The sequence below is a fragment of the Cynocephalus volans genome, chromosome 8 (assembly GCF_027409185.1).
Source record: "Cynocephalus volans isolate mCynVol1 chromosome 8, mCynVol1.pri, whole genome shotgun sequence".
In the NCBI taxonomy this organism is placed as follows: domain Eukaryota; kingdom Metazoa; phylum Chordata; class Mammalia; order Dermoptera; family Cynocephalidae; genus Cynocephalus; species Cynocephalus volans.
In genome coordinates, this window is record NC_084467.1 from 12,244,833 (window position 1) to 12,260,176 (window position 15,344).

The 15,344-nt window shown below is 60.1% G+C and overlaps 2 protein-coding genes across 6 annotated transcripts in view; both read left to right on the forward strand.

The window, feature by feature from the left end:
* Positions 1–4,626, forward strand: part of PLEKHM2 (pleckstrin homology and RUN domain containing M2) — a 36,354-nt gene extending 31,728 nt beyond the window's left edge. Inside the window, exons 14-20 of one of the 3 annotated variants that reach the window (XM_063104106.1) lie at positions 323–455; positions 755–945; positions 1,356–1,421; positions 2,092–2,251; positions 2,576–2,755; positions 2,839–2,955; positions 3,594–4,626. In XM_063104106.1, the coding sequence (XP_062960176.1) occupies positions 323–455; positions 755–945; positions 1,356–1,421; positions 2,092–2,251; positions 2,576–2,755; positions 2,839–2,955; positions 3,594–3,731 (985 nt within the window). In that variant the 3' untranslated portion in view covers positions 3,732–4,626. Of the gene's footprint in view, positions 1–322; positions 456–754; positions 946–1,355; positions 1,422–1,563; positions 1,764–2,091; positions 2,252–2,575; positions 2,756–2,838; positions 2,956–3,593 lie in introns of those variants that run through there. The other 2 variants (XR_010024175.1, XM_063104108.1) reach the window with 2 other exon arrangements.
* A 1,261-nt stretch (positions 4,627–5,887) lies between these two features.
* Positions 5,888–15,143, forward strand: LOC134383605 (solute carrier family 25 member 34). Of its 3 annotated transcripts, XM_063104826.1 has the most exons (10): positions 5,888–6,902; positions 7,527–7,592; positions 7,693–7,845; positions 8,138–8,272; positions 11,192–11,327; positions 11,498–11,570; positions 11,774–11,948; positions 12,602–13,019; positions 14,211–14,398; positions 14,751–15,143. In XM_063104826.1, exons 1-10 carry the CDS (start codon positions 6,429–6,431, stop codon positions 14,814–14,816), a joined length of 1,884 nt encoding a protein of 627 aa, XP_062960896.1. In that variant the 5' UTR covers positions 5,888–6,428; the 3' UTR covers positions 14,817–15,143. The 3 variants fall into 3 exon arrangements, 2 of the variants coding, with proteins under 2 accessions (XP_062960896.1, XP_062960895.1); XR_010024190.1 differs by lacking the exons at positions 11,498–11,570; positions 11,774–11,948; positions 12,602–13,019; positions 14,211–14,398; positions 14,751–15,143 and adding an exon at positions 8,888–9,353 and having other exon boundaries at positions 5,893–6,902; positions 11,192–11,272; XM_063104825.1 differs by lacking the exons at positions 11,192–11,327; positions 11,498–11,570; positions 11,774–11,948; ... (1 more) ...; positions 14,211–14,398; positions 14,751–15,143 and adding an exon at positions 8,888–10,395 and having other exon boundaries at positions 5,893–6,902.
* The last annotated feature ends 201 nt before the right edge of the window (positions 15,144–15,344 follow it).

Sequence of the window (15,344 nt, forward strand, 5' to 3'; positions counted from 1 at the left end):
GTGGTGTACCCTGAATCCTTATGTGTGGGAGTTACGTGTGATAAGATCATATGCTCATACTGACGTTCATGTCCTACTGAACACCACCTGGTCCAGTCTTCCTTCTGTCAAAATCCAGAGCCTCTTAGCACTAGGAGTGGTCAGTCCTTTTCCTGCCACCGTGGACTCCCACCACATCACTGCCCCATCGTTGCCCTGGTCCCAGCCAGACCCCGCCCCCAAATTTCTGTGACTCCTCCCGGCCAGGACTCTAAGGACTAAGGCCTGTCCAACTGGGGCCCCGTTCCCAGGCCTCTGACAGCAAACCCCACTCCCTGTGCAGGTTCTTCTTGGCTTCTTTGAAGTCAGCCATGATCAAAGGCTGCCGGGAGCCACCCTACCCCAGCATCCTGACTGATGCCACCATGGAGAAACTGGCACTGGCCAAATTCGTGGCCCAGGAATCTAAGTGTGAGGTAAGAACCTGGGGAGGAAGATGGGGTGGAGCCCCTGAGATACCAGTGGGCTGGCCAGCCTTGGTATTAGGGTTTAGTGATGCAAACAGATGTCTTCAGCTTTTCTCACTCACCCACCCAGGAGGGGCTCTCCCACTCCGGATGCAGCCCTCCTTCCTCCTTGGGGTGTGTCCTGAGGTTAAAACAACCTTGTTCTCAGTGGCTGTTCCTGGTGCCAGGCCATCAGTGAGCCGGGTCCTGGCTCAGCCCCCTGCCTGGCCCGGACCTCCTGTGCTTTGTCCACTGCCCCCTCCCCCCAGGCGTCTGCTGTTACTGTGCACTTCTACGGGCTTGTGCACTGGGAGGACCCCCTGGATGAGTCCCTGGGCCCCGTCCCTTGCCACTGCTCACCCCTCGAGGGCACCATCACTAAAGAAGGCATGCTGCGTTACAAGGCGGGCACCTCCTACCTGGGCAAGGAGCACTGGAAGACCTGCTTTGTGGTGCTCAGGTGGGAGCCCCAGCTGCACCATGCTTCAGGCTTGGGCCCTGGAGGGTGCTGGGCCACCAGGTCCCCAGCAGGGACCTCTCTGAGGAAGGTCACTCCCTTTTCCACAAGAGCTTTAGATACTAGAGCTTCTCTGTAAAGCCAGTCACTTTGGGGCCCAAGGAAGCCCAGGGTGCCTCCAAAGACCTGGGCGGGGTCCCCCAATGAGACTTTCGCTGTGCCCTAGCTCTGCTGAAGGAGCAGTGTTCCCTGCTGTTTCTCTCCAATTCTTTCTTCACTCTCCCTTCCATAGAAAGCAGGCCCCTGGCCTTCACGGCCTAAGCTTGCATGTTGGGGGGATCCCTGGGACCTGGACTGTGCCTAGTCCCCAGGTCCATGGACAGGCCTCACTCCTGCCTATTGTGCCCCTACAGTAACGGGATCCTCTACCAGTATCCCGACCGCACCGATGTCATCCCCCTGCTCTCAGTCAACATGGGGTGAGTGTCCCAGGAGGTGGAGGAGGGAGCTGGCAGGTACTGGGGCCAGGAGTCGCTGCTGAAGGTCAAGGCCCTGGCTGAGCCCGGGGCCCAGAGCTCCTGTGTCCCCTGCTTTGAGATGGCTGTCCCTCTGTCATTTCAGCCTCTCTCCCTCAGCCCCACCCCTGTCCAGCGGCCCTGACTGGTGCCTGGCATTGGCCCGGCTCTGAGGGCTGAGAGGAGCCCATGGGAGGGAGGACGGAGGCAACGAGGGTCTCCTTGCCTGGAAAGGGACCACTCTGATAGGGGAGGCAGTCCCTGCCTGGGAAGCCCCGACCACTTGGAAGGAACAGCGAGCCGCAGGAAGAAGTAGGAATGAGTGCACACCCAGTGTGGGTAGTGGGCAGGCACCAAGTGCTGACTCTCCCCCCCACCTCCTGGCTATGTTTGGATATCTAGAAGAATTTTGCCATTCCAGAGATAAAAAGTGTTACACAGAAAGAGGTGGGGCAGCCGAGCTGCTTTGAGCCTCTCCTAAGAGCTGAAGGGTCTGGACAACCTAGTGTCCTCCAGCCCTCGGGCTGTGGGGAAGGCCCCCCCGTGTCCACAGGCCTCGAGCCAGCCCCAGGCCCTGCCCATGCCGCCCCTGCTCCCACCACGCTCCCATTTCACCCCTCCTCCTCTGGCCCAGGGGGGAGCAGTGCGGTGGCTGCCGGAGATCCAACACCACGGACCGGCCCCACGCCTTCCAGGTCATTCTTGCCGACCGGCCCTGCCTGGAGCTGAGCGCTGACAGCGAGGCTGAGATGGCCGACTGGATGCAGCACCTCTGCCAGGCCGTGTCTAAAGGGGTGAGCTCCTCCCGCTCTTGCTCTCACCTGGCCTGCCTGCCCCGACCAGCACCCCAGGATCCTGTCCCAAAATTCACACCAGTCACCAAGCAACCTGAGAGGACCAAGGTGGGACCTCCATGGGGCAGCCCAGGAACAGACTGTGGAGCTCAGGCCACCTACAGCCTGGACCACTCCCCTTTCCCTACCTGTACTCCAGAGGTGGGCAGAGCCTGCCTGACTCCTGGAGGAGGGAGGAAGACTGGCTGAGTTCTATAGTGGGGAGCTTGGGCCTAGACAAGCCCTCAGAGAGCCCCTCCCTCTCATCTCTGCCAATGCCCTCAGGTCATCCCCCAGGGGATAGCTCCCAGCCCCTGCATCCCCTGCTGCCTGGTGATCACTGATGACCGCCTCTTCACGTGCCATGAGGATTGCCAGACCAGCTTCTTCCGCTCTTTGGGCACAGCCAAGCTGGCTGACATCAGTGCCATCTCCACAGAACCGGACAAGGAGTACTGTGTCTTGGTGAGCTGGGTCGGGGGTGATGGCCCCAAACCCTGCAGAAGGAAAGCTGTGTCTGCTCACCTGGGGGCCCTGACTCTCCCTAGGAGTTCTCCCATGACAGTCAGCAGCTCCTCCTACCCTGGGTCATCTACTTGAGCTGCACTTCTGAACTGGACCGATTCCTGTCTGCACTGAACTCCGGGTGGAAAACCATCTACCAGGTACCTAGCTGCCCAGGGACCCTGTGGAATGGGAGCCATTACCTTAGGAAAGGAGTCTCCAGCTGGTCCCAGGACCTGGCCCTGCCCATAGTATCTTAGGGATAGCACCATACCAGTAGCTCTGGGATAGATACAAAAACCTAGGACCAAAGGGGCAAAACACTGACTCCCAGTGAGTCTAAAGCTAAAGCTGAAAATAGAACCCAAGACTCAATTCCTGACCTCAGTTCCAATCAAAAAGCACAAACTAAGAGCTTATGGTGGGCCTAGAGCTGTGCCCAGATCGTGAGGGCACAAGGTTGGAAGGACACTCCTCCTTGCCCTCTGAGCTTAGCTCTGGCATGGGAGGGTGCTCATTAACCCCAGGACAAACTGGCTTTTGACACATGCTGCACTCTTGGCCCGTGGAAGCTCTTGACTAGCCTGAGGCAGAGTTCAGGACAGATATTCTGAGCTGGGGGCTTCCCAGGAAGGAGGAGGGTCTCAGAGGTCACCACTTGAGAGCAGAAGAATCTAGCTGCATGGAAGTCATTCCTAGGGGGAGGGCCTGCCGGGGATGACCTGGTGCAGAGCCCCCATGGCTCCTCAGAGTTGGGATCCTACAGCCCTTACATGTCCCTGGCATGTCCCTGACACAGGTGGACCTCCCCCACAAGGCCATCCAGGAAGCCTCCAACAAAAAGAAATTCGAGGATGCCCTGAGCCTTATCCACAGCACCTGGCAGCGGAGCGACAGCCTGTGCCGTGGCAGGGCATCCCGGGACCCCTGGTGCTGAGCAGAGCTGGATGGTGTCCCTGGTGGGCAGGAAAGGGAAGTGCACTGACCAGCAGGCCTTCTGTCGTGGCTGTTGTTGTGCTGCCCAGGCCAGGCCTCCAGCCATTCTGCAGCCACTCCTGCCCCTGGTGGCAGAGCCACCAAGTGTGGCTTCAGACAGGGTCTGTCCACTTCCAGGGATCCAGAACAAGTGTCCCAGGACCCTGGGCATCTTGCCTGGCAGATGGCAACTGGAAATGGCTGGGGGCAGAGTGTCTGAGCCCTGGGGGCCCTGCAGATGCATGCCTTCCTCCCTGGGCCATCACCTCAGTTCATGCCACCTCTTCAGGATGGCGACAAGAATAATATCAATCTAAGGGGGAGCGAAAGGACTGAGGTGGGAGCCCCCTAGTCCTCTTCTGGGTCAGGAACCTGGGAAGAGGTTTGGGGCTGCCTGGGGGCCCTGAGTGCCCAGCCATTTGTGTTCATTTTTGAACACTTTCTTGGCTGTACAGGGAAGCTCGAACACTGGTGTCTGCATGTTTCCTCCTCCTCACTCCATCCCCGCGCACACAGCTGCCCCCTCACTCTGCAGAGCCTGGGCTATGGCAGGGCCAGCCCTCCCCGGCTGCCAGAGGCCCTGCATGCCCACGGACTGGCCCTGCCTCCCCCCAACCCGGCAGTGCCCATAGGACTCAGGGAGCAGGCATCTCCTTTTGCCAAGAGCAAAAGAGAGGGAGGAAGGACTCAGAGAAGAGCGGAGCCCACCAGCCTGTTGTCCACGTTGACATCTCCTGACTGTCCCTGCTTGGCTGGAGCAGGCCCTTCCCGAGAGCTTTGTCAAGAGCCCTCTCGGGAAGGGGTCAGGTGGTTTGGGTTTTGTTTTTTAAAATAAAATAGACCTGTTATATTGCCAAGACTTGTCACCGGCCCTTTTTGAGCAGGGTGGGGATAGAGTGGTCTCCAGCCCCTCCTCCCAGACCCCCTCCTTCTGCAAACATTTCTCCGTCATTGCTCTGTGCCTGACACATGGTACTCACCATCTGGTGGCACTCAGGCCCTGGGAGTTTGTTGACCTGAACTTTGCCCTCCCTCCTGTTTTCTGCAGTGGCTGGGGCAGGGCAGCCACAGGCTCCAGGCCCAGGGCATGTCTGTACTGCTCTCTCAGTCTCCAGGACAGGGCACTCCTGCCCCCTTCCGTCCCGACCCCCACCACCTCCACAGCTCTGGGGTGTAAGTGCCGGCTGGGAACAAACCCAGCAGAGTCCAAGCTGTCCTGTGGCCTGTTGCTGAGCTGCTCTCGGGGGGCTAGACAAGCCTGCTGGGGAGCTCAGGGCCCTCAAGCCACTCGGCACTGCTGTCTGCAGGGCTGCACACCTGGGAGGAAAGGGGTAGTGCCTGGCAGAGGTGGGTGCAGGCTATAAAGGCACTGGGCTCCAGGTAGGGTGGCTCGGCCTCTGAGTTTGACTGGGACTTGGGTGATTCAGGGCATCCTGGCAGGAGAGGGCTGCCTTGGGGACAGAGGCCAAGGTGGGTAGGGGGTGCTGGCCCCAACCCGAGCAAACCAGCACCTGACAGCAGTGCCCAGGGGTGGGAGTTCCCTTCTCCCCAGGCCCAAAGGGCACTTCTGTCTCAGGGCTGCCTCTCCTGCTCTGCTGTCCACTCCTGCAGGGAGGGCAGAGCCTGCTGCCCAACCCAGGAGGGGCTTCCACCAGGAGGAAGGGTGGGCCTGGTGAGCAAGTCCTTGCCAGGTGAGCAACTAAACCCACAAGGCCACTCCTCAAGATACAGTGGGCCTCGTTTTTCCATCTCCTACCTATCCAGGGGCTCTGAAGTCTTGGGGGGCAGTGAAGGGGCCCACAGGAGCCAGAGGCAGCAGGGGATGTAGGCCATCTTTTATTGGGCAAAGCACCGTGGTAGGCACGCTCTTCTCACATCCCCAATCCTGCAAAGAACCTTCTGAAGTAGGTAGGTCTCAGCGCCCCATTTTGCAGATGAGCCAGACTGAAGCTCAGAGAGCGTGACATGTCTGGGGTCACAGCAGCAGCACCTGTGATCTCAAGTCAGCTGCCCAGGGCTCCAGAGCCCATCCCTGCCCCTGCTTCTGCTGAAAGTGGGACCACAGCCTGTGAGAGCCAGATCAGAGACTGAGACTTGGATGTCTTCCTTGGTGGCTTAGTGGTTAGGATTCGGCACTCTCAGAGACTGAGGCCTGGAAAGGGGCGGTCCCACAGGCCGTGGCAGGATAGGGGTGGGGCTGTTGCTGAGTTGCCTGTGCACCCTGTGCCAGAACCTACCGAGGCACTTCCCTGTGCCCAGGGCTGAGCTGGAGCAGGACGGGCTAAGCCAGAGGCAGGGCAGGGGCACCAGCCCTTCGCCCCGGGGCCAGAAGGAGGGCAGAAAGACAAGAGAGGCAGGAAGAGGTGCCTGGGCTGGTTGGTACCTCCTCCCCACCCTCACTCTCCCTCCAGTCCTGAGCGACCTTTCCCCCAGATCCCAGGGTCCAGGCCCGCCCCAGTGGGGAGGTGTGGGAGACAGAGGCAGCTGGGATTGGTCAGACCTGGCTGGGGGCGTGTCCCAGACTCCGGCAGACCCAGTCGGCTGAGCAGAGCAAGTGGACTCCAGAGATAGACCAGGGAGCACCAGGCAGCTGAGGGCCTGTCCGTCTAGGACCCCTGCCCTTTAGACATGGCCCCAAGCCTCCTCGATCCCCAACACCATGGCCCTGCAGGGGTGCGGACAGCCTAAACGACACCACCCCAGGACTGGTGCCGTGCCACTGACCCGGGCACAGCCGGCCCCTGGCACAGAGGCCATGGAGACGGTACCCCCAGCTGTAGACCTGGTGCTGGGCGCCTCGGCCTGCTGCCTGGCCTGTGTCTTCACCAATCCTCTAGAGGTGGTGAAGACGCGGCTGCAACTGCAGGGGGAGCTACAAGCCCGGGGCACCTACCCAAGGCCCTACCGGGGCTTTGTGGCCTCCGTCGCAGCTGTGGCCCGTGCGGATGGGCTGTGGGGCCTGCAGAAGGGGCTGGCTGCCGGCCTCCTGTACCAGGGCCTCATGAATGGTGTCCGATTCTACTGCTACAGCCTGGCGTGCCAGTCTGGCTTCACCCAGCAGCCAGGTGGCACCATGGTCGCAGGTGCTGTGGCTGGGGCACTGGGAGCCTTCGTGGGGAGCCCTGCTTACCTGGTGAGTGCCTTTTCTCCATCCTCCACCACCCTGTGACCTACTCCCTGAGGGGCTCTGCAGCCTCCAGTGGCTGCACTCAGTGGACATAGGCAGGGAAGGGTAGGCTGGGTGGGACTGTTCCCCAGAACATCCCAGCCCAAGCCTGGAATCTGCCCCTTGGACCATGGCACCAGGGCCTTGCCCTGATCCTCACTCCCCCGGAGACCCTGCCATGCTGGTCCTGAGCCATGGGAGGGGGTAGCAGGTGGCAGGAGACTTGCTGGCTCAACTCATAGCTTGGTCACTTTTCTTCTTGTGTGGTCATGTGCAAGTTAAGAATGAAAGCTACCGTTGAGCAAGGGCTGGCCGCGTCCTAGACCTAGTGCTGTAGTCATCGTCTTACTTAATCTTCAGGACAGCTTCTCAAGGTTGCCAGAACTGAGGCCCAGAGAAGGTTAAGTGACTTGCCCCAAGTCACACCGAGATGCCTCCCCCTCAACCCCTTTATACATGGCCCCCTAAGCTGCAGACGTGGATCACGGAGCTCTGGGTTTCAGGTGCACTGGGAGGAGGGGCTCAACACACACAACTCATCCAGGCTTTCCCAGGCTCTATCCCCAAACTCTGTCCCCTCTGCTCCCACAGATCAAAACGCAGCTGCAGGCCCAGACCGTCGCCATGATGGCCGTGGGGCACCAGCACAATCACCAGGTGAGGGTTGCCACTCCCCAGAGCTCCCTGGGGGGCCAGGGCTGGACAGGCTCCCAGGCTGGGCAGCAACTGTTCAGTGACCCATGCCCTCTCCCCACAGAGTGTCCTAGGTGCCTTGGAGACCATCTGGCGGCAGCAGGGCCCACTGGGGCTATGGCGGGGCGTGGGTGGGGCTGTGCCACGAGTCATGGTGGGCTCGGCCGCCCAGCTGGCCACCTTTGCCTCCGCAAAGGCCTGGGTGGAGGAGCGACAGGTGAGGGACTGGGGACACCTGTGCCCATCCACACAGACACACGGGAGGCAGGAGGGCCACCTAAAGTCCAGGGGGTGGCAACAGATGGGGCCTCATAACTGTGCCCTTGCCACTGGGCCCAGCAGCAGGGGGAAGGGGGCCCAGCAGTGAACCCTGAGACTGTGAAGGAGCTGGGTGAGGGGCGGGAACGGTTGGAGGGGCCTCAACTGCTCCCTTTATCCCAGCCTTTCAGCCCCATGTGCAGGGGTTAGAGGGCAGGTACAGGGGTCAGCAGCCTGTGCCATCCCTGCAGTGGCTCCCGGAGGACAGCTGGCTGGTGGCCCTGGCAGGGGGCATGATCAGCAGCGTGGCCGTGGTTGCCGTCATGACCCCCTTCGATGTGGTCAGCACGCGGCTGTACAATCAGCCTGTGGATCAAGCTGGCAGGGTGAGCGGGGACAGGGGTAGGGGAGGACGTGTGGAACCAGGAGCACACCCCCCAACATGCACACACAGCCACAGACACATTACACACATGCAAACACGTAATTGGGCTTGTTTGCTGAGCACCTGTGTCCCAGGCATGTGCTAAGCACTTTCACATCTGGATTTTATTCCATCCTGACAACCACCTTCATTCTCCTGATGCGGAAACTGAGGCTCAGAGAGATCAAGTGACTTGCCTGAGGTCACCCAGCTGGTAAGTGGAACAGCCAGAACTGGAATCCAGGCCTGACCCTTGGCCTTCCTGCAGCCTGCTGGCCTCAAAAGATGTGCCCAATACAAGGGTGCCCTCCACAGGGTGAGTTAGGGGTGAAATCAACCCAGCTGCCACTAGCTAAGCTGAGTCCCCGGCATGGGGCTGTGGCTGCCTGGAGGAAGAGGCCCCTTTTCCAGTGTCACAGCCTAGAGGGCCACCTTTTTGTAATTTGCCCAGGTGGGTTGGGGAGGGGGTACCTTTTCTGATGTGCCAACAGAAGCCCTGAACACACAGACACACCTGATCGTGCCAGCCAGGGCCCCAGGGCCCTTGTAGTGACACCCACCCCATGTCTATCCCCAGGGCCAGCTGTATGGGGGCCTCATCGACTGTTTGGTGAAGATCTGGCGGCAGGAGGGCTCGCTGGCTCTCTACAAGGGTCTGGGCCCTTCCTACCTGCGCCTGGGCCCCCACACCATCCTCAGTATGCTCTTTTGGGACGAGTTACGGAAACTGGCTAGGCGGGCCCAGCACCAGGGCACCTAGGCGGTGTCTCTCACCCCCATATCCTGACACAGCTGGGCACTTGGCCAGGAGTGGCCACAGGTCCAGGGAGAGTATGGACAGCTCTGATGAACCCAGCCCACTCAGGGCCAGAACAACCACTCCAAATGACCACCAACGATTCTCCAGAAAGTTCTCTGTGCCGGGTTACCAAGTCCTAGAGGCTTAATCCTTGTTATGATAACTGCTGTGGGCACGACTGTCACCATGAACTGAGTGACACATGCGTCAGCTCGTTTAGTCCTCAAACAGCAGACGGACACAGGTAAAATCCTCTTTTACCGCAGGGAAGCTGAGGCTGAGACAGGGGACATAACTTTGACCAAAGCCACACAGCTCGGAAGTGGCAGTGCAAGGACTGGAACTCAGCTCTGCCCACCCCCAACCGGTGCCTTTGGCAAGGGCACGACCGTACAGGACCACGGTGCTGGAGGGCCCCTCGGGGATTGCTGCACACGTGGGGAGTCGCGGGGCATGGTGGCGACGTCATCCATCTTGTTTGCTGGGGCTACATAACAAAGTATCGTGGGCTAGGGGACTTAAACAACAGAAATTTATCTTCTCAGGATTCTGGAGGCTAGAAGTTTTAGAGACCAAGGTGTCAGAGGGGTTAGTTTCTCCTGAGGCCTCTGTTCTTGGCTTGTGGATGGCCGCCATCTCCCTGTGTCTTCACACGGTTGTCCCTCTGTGCCTTTCTGTCCTAATCTCCTCCTCTTATGAGGACATCAGTCATGTGGGATTAGGGCCCACCGTATAACCTCATTTTAACTTTATTACCTTTTTTAGAGACCCTCTCTACATATACAGTCACATCTGGAGGTACTGGGGGTTAGGACTATAACATATGAATTGGGGTGGACACAATTCAGCCCTTAACATCATCTAAGCACAGGCTTTTATTGAGGGCCTCCCAGGTGCCCTGCACTGTGCGCATTTGCACATACGCTGACAACTGTGAAAGGGAGCTCTGGGATGCCCATTGTTCAGATGAGGAGACTGAACCCAGGGAGGGGAAGTGCCAGGGTGAGCAGCACAGCAGAGCTTGCAATGGGGCTAAATGGCAGATCCTGGGCCCTCTCTCCAGACTGCAGCAATACTCCCGCCATGGCATGTCCCTAAGGGCCACACTGACCTTGGTACTACAAAGGTGAACACCAGCTCCCCGGGAGGGGTAGGACTGGCCTGGGGTCCAGCAACCCCAACTACCTCCCCTGCCATGCCGCACATCTGTGAACAGCTGCTCCCCAGAAACACCCTCCCTGCTGCACACTCCAAACCAATAAAGTTTTCTATTTTGTTTACTTCGACGACGCCCCTCCACGGCAGCCTCAGTCTCTCTCCCTGGACCCCCGCCCTTGGTTCACTGCTGTCTCTGAGACAAGAGGGCAGGAAAGGGTTCCAGCTGCGCAGCCCCACCCCGGCTGACCCAGGCGAGGCCTGCCACCTAGTGGACACAGGGAGGAACCTCAAGACAGGCAGTTCCATGGCTGCAGGAGGGGAGGGCCCAGGCTGGACTTAAGAATGGGCTCCAGCCCCAGGCTGAGAGCGCAGAGCCAGACCCTAGGCTATGGGGAAGCTGGATACCAGACCTCACGAAGAGGCATCAGTGTCTGACCTCTGGCTATAGGGGGAGAGGCCCCCAGACCTCAGGCTGAAAGGGCAGCAGCTCAGCTCTGGCTGTGGGGGGCATAGACCTCCCTACTTTCAGACCTGTGGCTGAGAGTGCAGAGCCCACACTTCGGGCTGAGAGAGGACAGCACCCAGGCCTAGGGCTGGGGCTTCAGGAAGACAGTGTGTTGTTCGAGGCCTCAGGGAGGGTAAGAAAAGTGGATGCCAGAGTAGCAGGAACAGAGACCGGAGACCAGCCCCAGAGATACCCCCTCACTCCACGCTGCCCAAATGGGGAACCGCAGGAAGCAGGTGGCTCCTAATGTCCCTTGTCCCTGGAGCTGCGCCTTGCTTCCTGGGGCCTGGAGAGGTTAAGACCTTGCCTTCCTCCCTCCCTCCCCTCCCCTGGGCCTTTGACCCCTCCCATTCCCTCCGCTCTCCTCCACTGACACCTTTGCCCTGTGACTGTGACGTTGTTGGTCTGTCCCTGTGCAGATCCCAGATCCAGCCGGAAGCTGGGGCTGGATCCCGGGCTGGGCTGCCATGTTCTCTCTGCCATCCCTCCCCTCCTGGCTTCCAGGCCTCCCCTCCCTCGAGTGGGGCTCCGGCCTTCTCGACTCCCTCCTGCAAGGTGAGCGCCTCCTCCCCCTTCCCACCACAGCCCTGCCCCCTCGGTGCCAGCTCTGTGTAGTGCAGGGTCTCCCGCCTCCTCGGCTGCCCCCTCGTCTAACTCTAGAGGCCTGCCTGCCCTCCTAACACCCCTGCACTCTGCATCTGCTGCCTCCCTCCTGCCCCTCTCAGGCCTCGTTGGGGCCTTCGGAGTCTTGGTCCTGAACAGCCTCCTGAAAGTTTACTTCTTCGTGGGCTGTGCCAAGTGAGTGCCCACTTCCTTGTCCCACCCTAAGACCCTTGCCAGGCCCCTGGGCCCTGTGCTGTGACTCTGGCCTCAATGGAGAGGACTGGGGGAAAGAGACCACCCCTGCACCCCAGGGAGTGTGGCTGGGGGCACCGGGACACCCTCCAGGGGCTGAGGCTGGTGGTTCTGCACCTCCACCCACAACCACTCTGCCTGCACAGTGACCCGGAGCGGCGGCCTGAAAAGGAGCGGCTGCAGGCCCACTGGGCCTCACTGGAGATGGTGCACCTGGCAGGGCTGGCCCTGTTCCTGACCGTCGTAGGGGCCCGGGTGGCCGCCCTCGTGGTGCTCGAATTCTCCCTTCGGGCTGTGTCCACGCTGCTGTCCCTGGGCAAAGTGAGACTGTGGGGAAAGGGGGAGGGGGAGTCACTCCCTAGCCCCAGGCCCCAGTGTTCACCCTGGGACATGGAAGCTGCCCCCAACTAGAGCGTCCCATCTCTTCACCACCCTATTACCTGTAAGACTAAGAGGAAAGGTTACAGATTGCTCCCTTGGATCTGGATCGCCAAAACAAAGTCTGAACTTGCAGCAGACACAGCCCTGGTCCTAAGAAAGTAATTGTGACAGCTCCCGTGTTTCGAGCTTCCCAAATGCTAGGCCCTGCGCTCAATACTTTGAGTGTGTTATCTCATTTAATTCTCCCAACCACAGGGCGTAAAGGTTTGCTTTCACAGATGGGGAAACTAAGGGTCAGAGGGAATATAGGCTTGTCCATGGTCAACAGCCAGCAGGGAGTTGAGTCAGGCTTTGAACTCAAGTCTTCCAGGCTCTGATCCACCACCCTTCAGCTAACTGATGGGTACCAAGTAATAAGACATGATTGAAATTAAGGCAAGAGAAATTACCCCATTAGGGCTCAACCTGAAGCCAATATTCCCTCTTTGGGAACAATCCCCAAGGTCCCTTCAGTCTCCAGCATTCCCTAGAGTGGAGCATCTGTACCATGACAGCCCACCATCATAGCCCCTCTTCTGCCACCTTCCCCCCAGGGCTCCCGGGGCACCGAGAGACTGCAGCTCTACATGCTGTGCCAGTACTCTCTGGGCTGTGGGCTGACCTGTGGCCTGAGCTTCCTGCAGGAGGGCGCCCCTCACCGCACGCTGAACCTGCTGCTGAGCCTTGGGCTGGCTGCGCTGCTGGGCACGGGTGCCCGACGCCTCCACCGCCATGTCTGCCACCTCTACGAGCTGCACAGCAGCCAGCACTACTGTGGGATCTGCCTGGGCCTGCTGGCTGGCGCTCACGGCCTCCCCCAGCTGCTGGGCCGTGCCCTGGCTGTGGCCTTTGCTGTGGGAGACCTGGCGGCTGTGGCCCTCATCAACCAGGACTTTCTGACCACCTCAGAGGCCATGCGCTTCTGGACACCCCTCACCGTCTGCTACACACTGCTGGTCATCTACATGCAGGGTGAGGGCCGCAGGTGGGGTCCTGGGTTCATTCCATCCGTGTTCCCACCCACTGTCTGGCCCAGGCTCTGGGGAGGTGACCACAGTCAGACCCCTCCCCTGCCATCTCAGAATGCCTGGTCTAGTGGCATAAGCCACACAGTGGGCAGCTTAGAGAAGGGTGTGGCTTGAGGTGGGAGCCCTGAGGAGTTGGCACTTGGATTGGGCCTTGAAGGATGAGCAGCCCCTCCCTCACAGAGGCAAGGGGAGAAGGGGACCGTGGGCAGAGCACCACATATGCCAAAGCCCACAGGTGAGAGAGGGGCATGGCTGCATCAAACAATTGGCACAAGCCCAGCGTCGCTGTCACTCCAAAGGCACAGGGATGGGATGAGGCTGGCCAGGTTCAAAGGGTCCTTTGTCAGCCAGGCTGGGCAGTCTGATGAGAGGCCATTGCAGGGTTTTAAGCAGGGGAGAAGGACCTGGTCAGATCTGGGCTCTAGGGGGAGCCTCCTGGCTGCACAGTGGGGATGGGGTGGAAGAAGCAGGGCAAGGAGGGGTGGTCTAGGCAGAGAGATCAGCAAGTGCAAAGGCCCTGGGGTGGGAAGGAGCTTGGCTTGCTGGAGATGGCTGGGGGTTGTGAGCAAGGAGGAGCGAGTCAGAGACAGGGGCGGCTGGAGAGTGGGCATGGGCTGGATGGGGCAGGACCTCCTCGTAAGGCAGGGGAAGTGTTTGCCTTTTACTCCAGATGCAGTGGGGGGTCCTGGGAGGTTTATGAGCAGAGGAATGATTTCACCCAGATGATGTATATAGAAGGTCACTTTAGTTGGTCAGCAGACACCGGACTGTAGAGTCGAGAATGGAAGCCAGGAGCTCCGCAAGGAGGCTGCTGCAAGAGGGGAAGGTGGCTGGGGCCAGGGTGGGGCAGTGGGAGTGAGGATGTGCATGACGGAGAGTCGGACAGAGCTCGGAGAGGAGTTGGGATGACTCCTGCCACTGGGGCTGGCAGGGCTCTGTCCTAAGCCAGTGGGAGACTTCTGGGATGGGCAGCAAGTCCTGGGAGACAGAGTGCCTGGCACCTTGTAGGTGCCCAGAGAGGAGGGTGGGGCCAACGGTCGGGGAACTAGGAGGTCCAGACCTGGCCCCAGCTGGACCTCCGTGTGGGGCCTGGGATATGGTGAGTAGGTAGTGACCAGGCGCCTGCGTCCTGTAGAGGAGCAGCGGCAGCAGCTCGGCATGCAGAGCTACGTCCAGACGGTGCTGGTGCGCATGGGTGGCCTCTTCGTGCTGCTGCTGACCGTGGGCTGCTGGCTGGATGTCCTGGGCGTCCTCATCTCGCTGCTGGGCGAGCTCTGGTGTCTGGCAGGCGTCCGCACCCTGCTCGACCTGTGCCAGATACAGGTGGGCACCCCCACCCCAAGCGACCTCCAGACACTGAAGCCCTGCTCCAAACAGCCCTGGGAGCCTCAAGAGGCCCATGTTTAAGAAGAGCTGGGTGACCTCTCTCGGGTGGGGGGAGCAGAGGGGACTGGAATCCCCTCTTCCACCCTCTCTGTAGCCAGCCCGCATTGGCCTCTAGGTCACTAGGAGTGGGGAGGTTGAGTGGCACCCTCCACCCTGTCTGCAGCCCACTCCAGTCTGCACCCCAGAGGCCCCAAATGGGAGGAAGTTCCCAGATAATAGGAGGCCTGAGCCCCCCTGGGGGTGGGGAAACGGATGACGTCCTCCGTCCTTGTCTCCCATTTTCCCTCAGGATTTTCCATCCCAGAGGCCTTCAGTGTCAGCCCCAAGCCAGCCCCAGGGGACGGCCCCCTCCTGACCTGCCTCAGGGAGCGCATGGAGTCTGTCTCAGGCCCACACGGGCTGGCCTGCAAGGCCTTGACCCCGGGACGCTGCCTGGAGGTGGAATGGCTGTGCTGGTCCCCACCTGGAGCTTGGGGTGGGCACAGGGGCCCTGGGAGGGAGGGGACACCTGGGGCCTCCTGGGTTAATCCTCCTTTTGTCAGGGTGGGCAATGAATACAGCCCCTCAGACCTGCCTTCCCGGGCAGGGTTGGGGGGCTGGGGGGAATTACATCCTCAGAACGGTTTTCTCGTTTACTGGCCTCCTTGCCCTCTCCACGGACAATAAAGATGATGATTTCTCAGCCTGTCCTTAGAATCACGAACACACCGAACACACCGAGAGGGAAAGAGGCTTTTCTGAGGCACAACACACAGCTCTTCCGGCAGGGTCCTGGGATATGTGCCTGAGGGCTGGCCCAGGCTGGGTCCCCTGGGGTACAGGGCTCCTTGCAGACAGAGAAAAGGAGTTCAGGGCCAGGGTGGGAGGGGTTTAGTATTGAGGT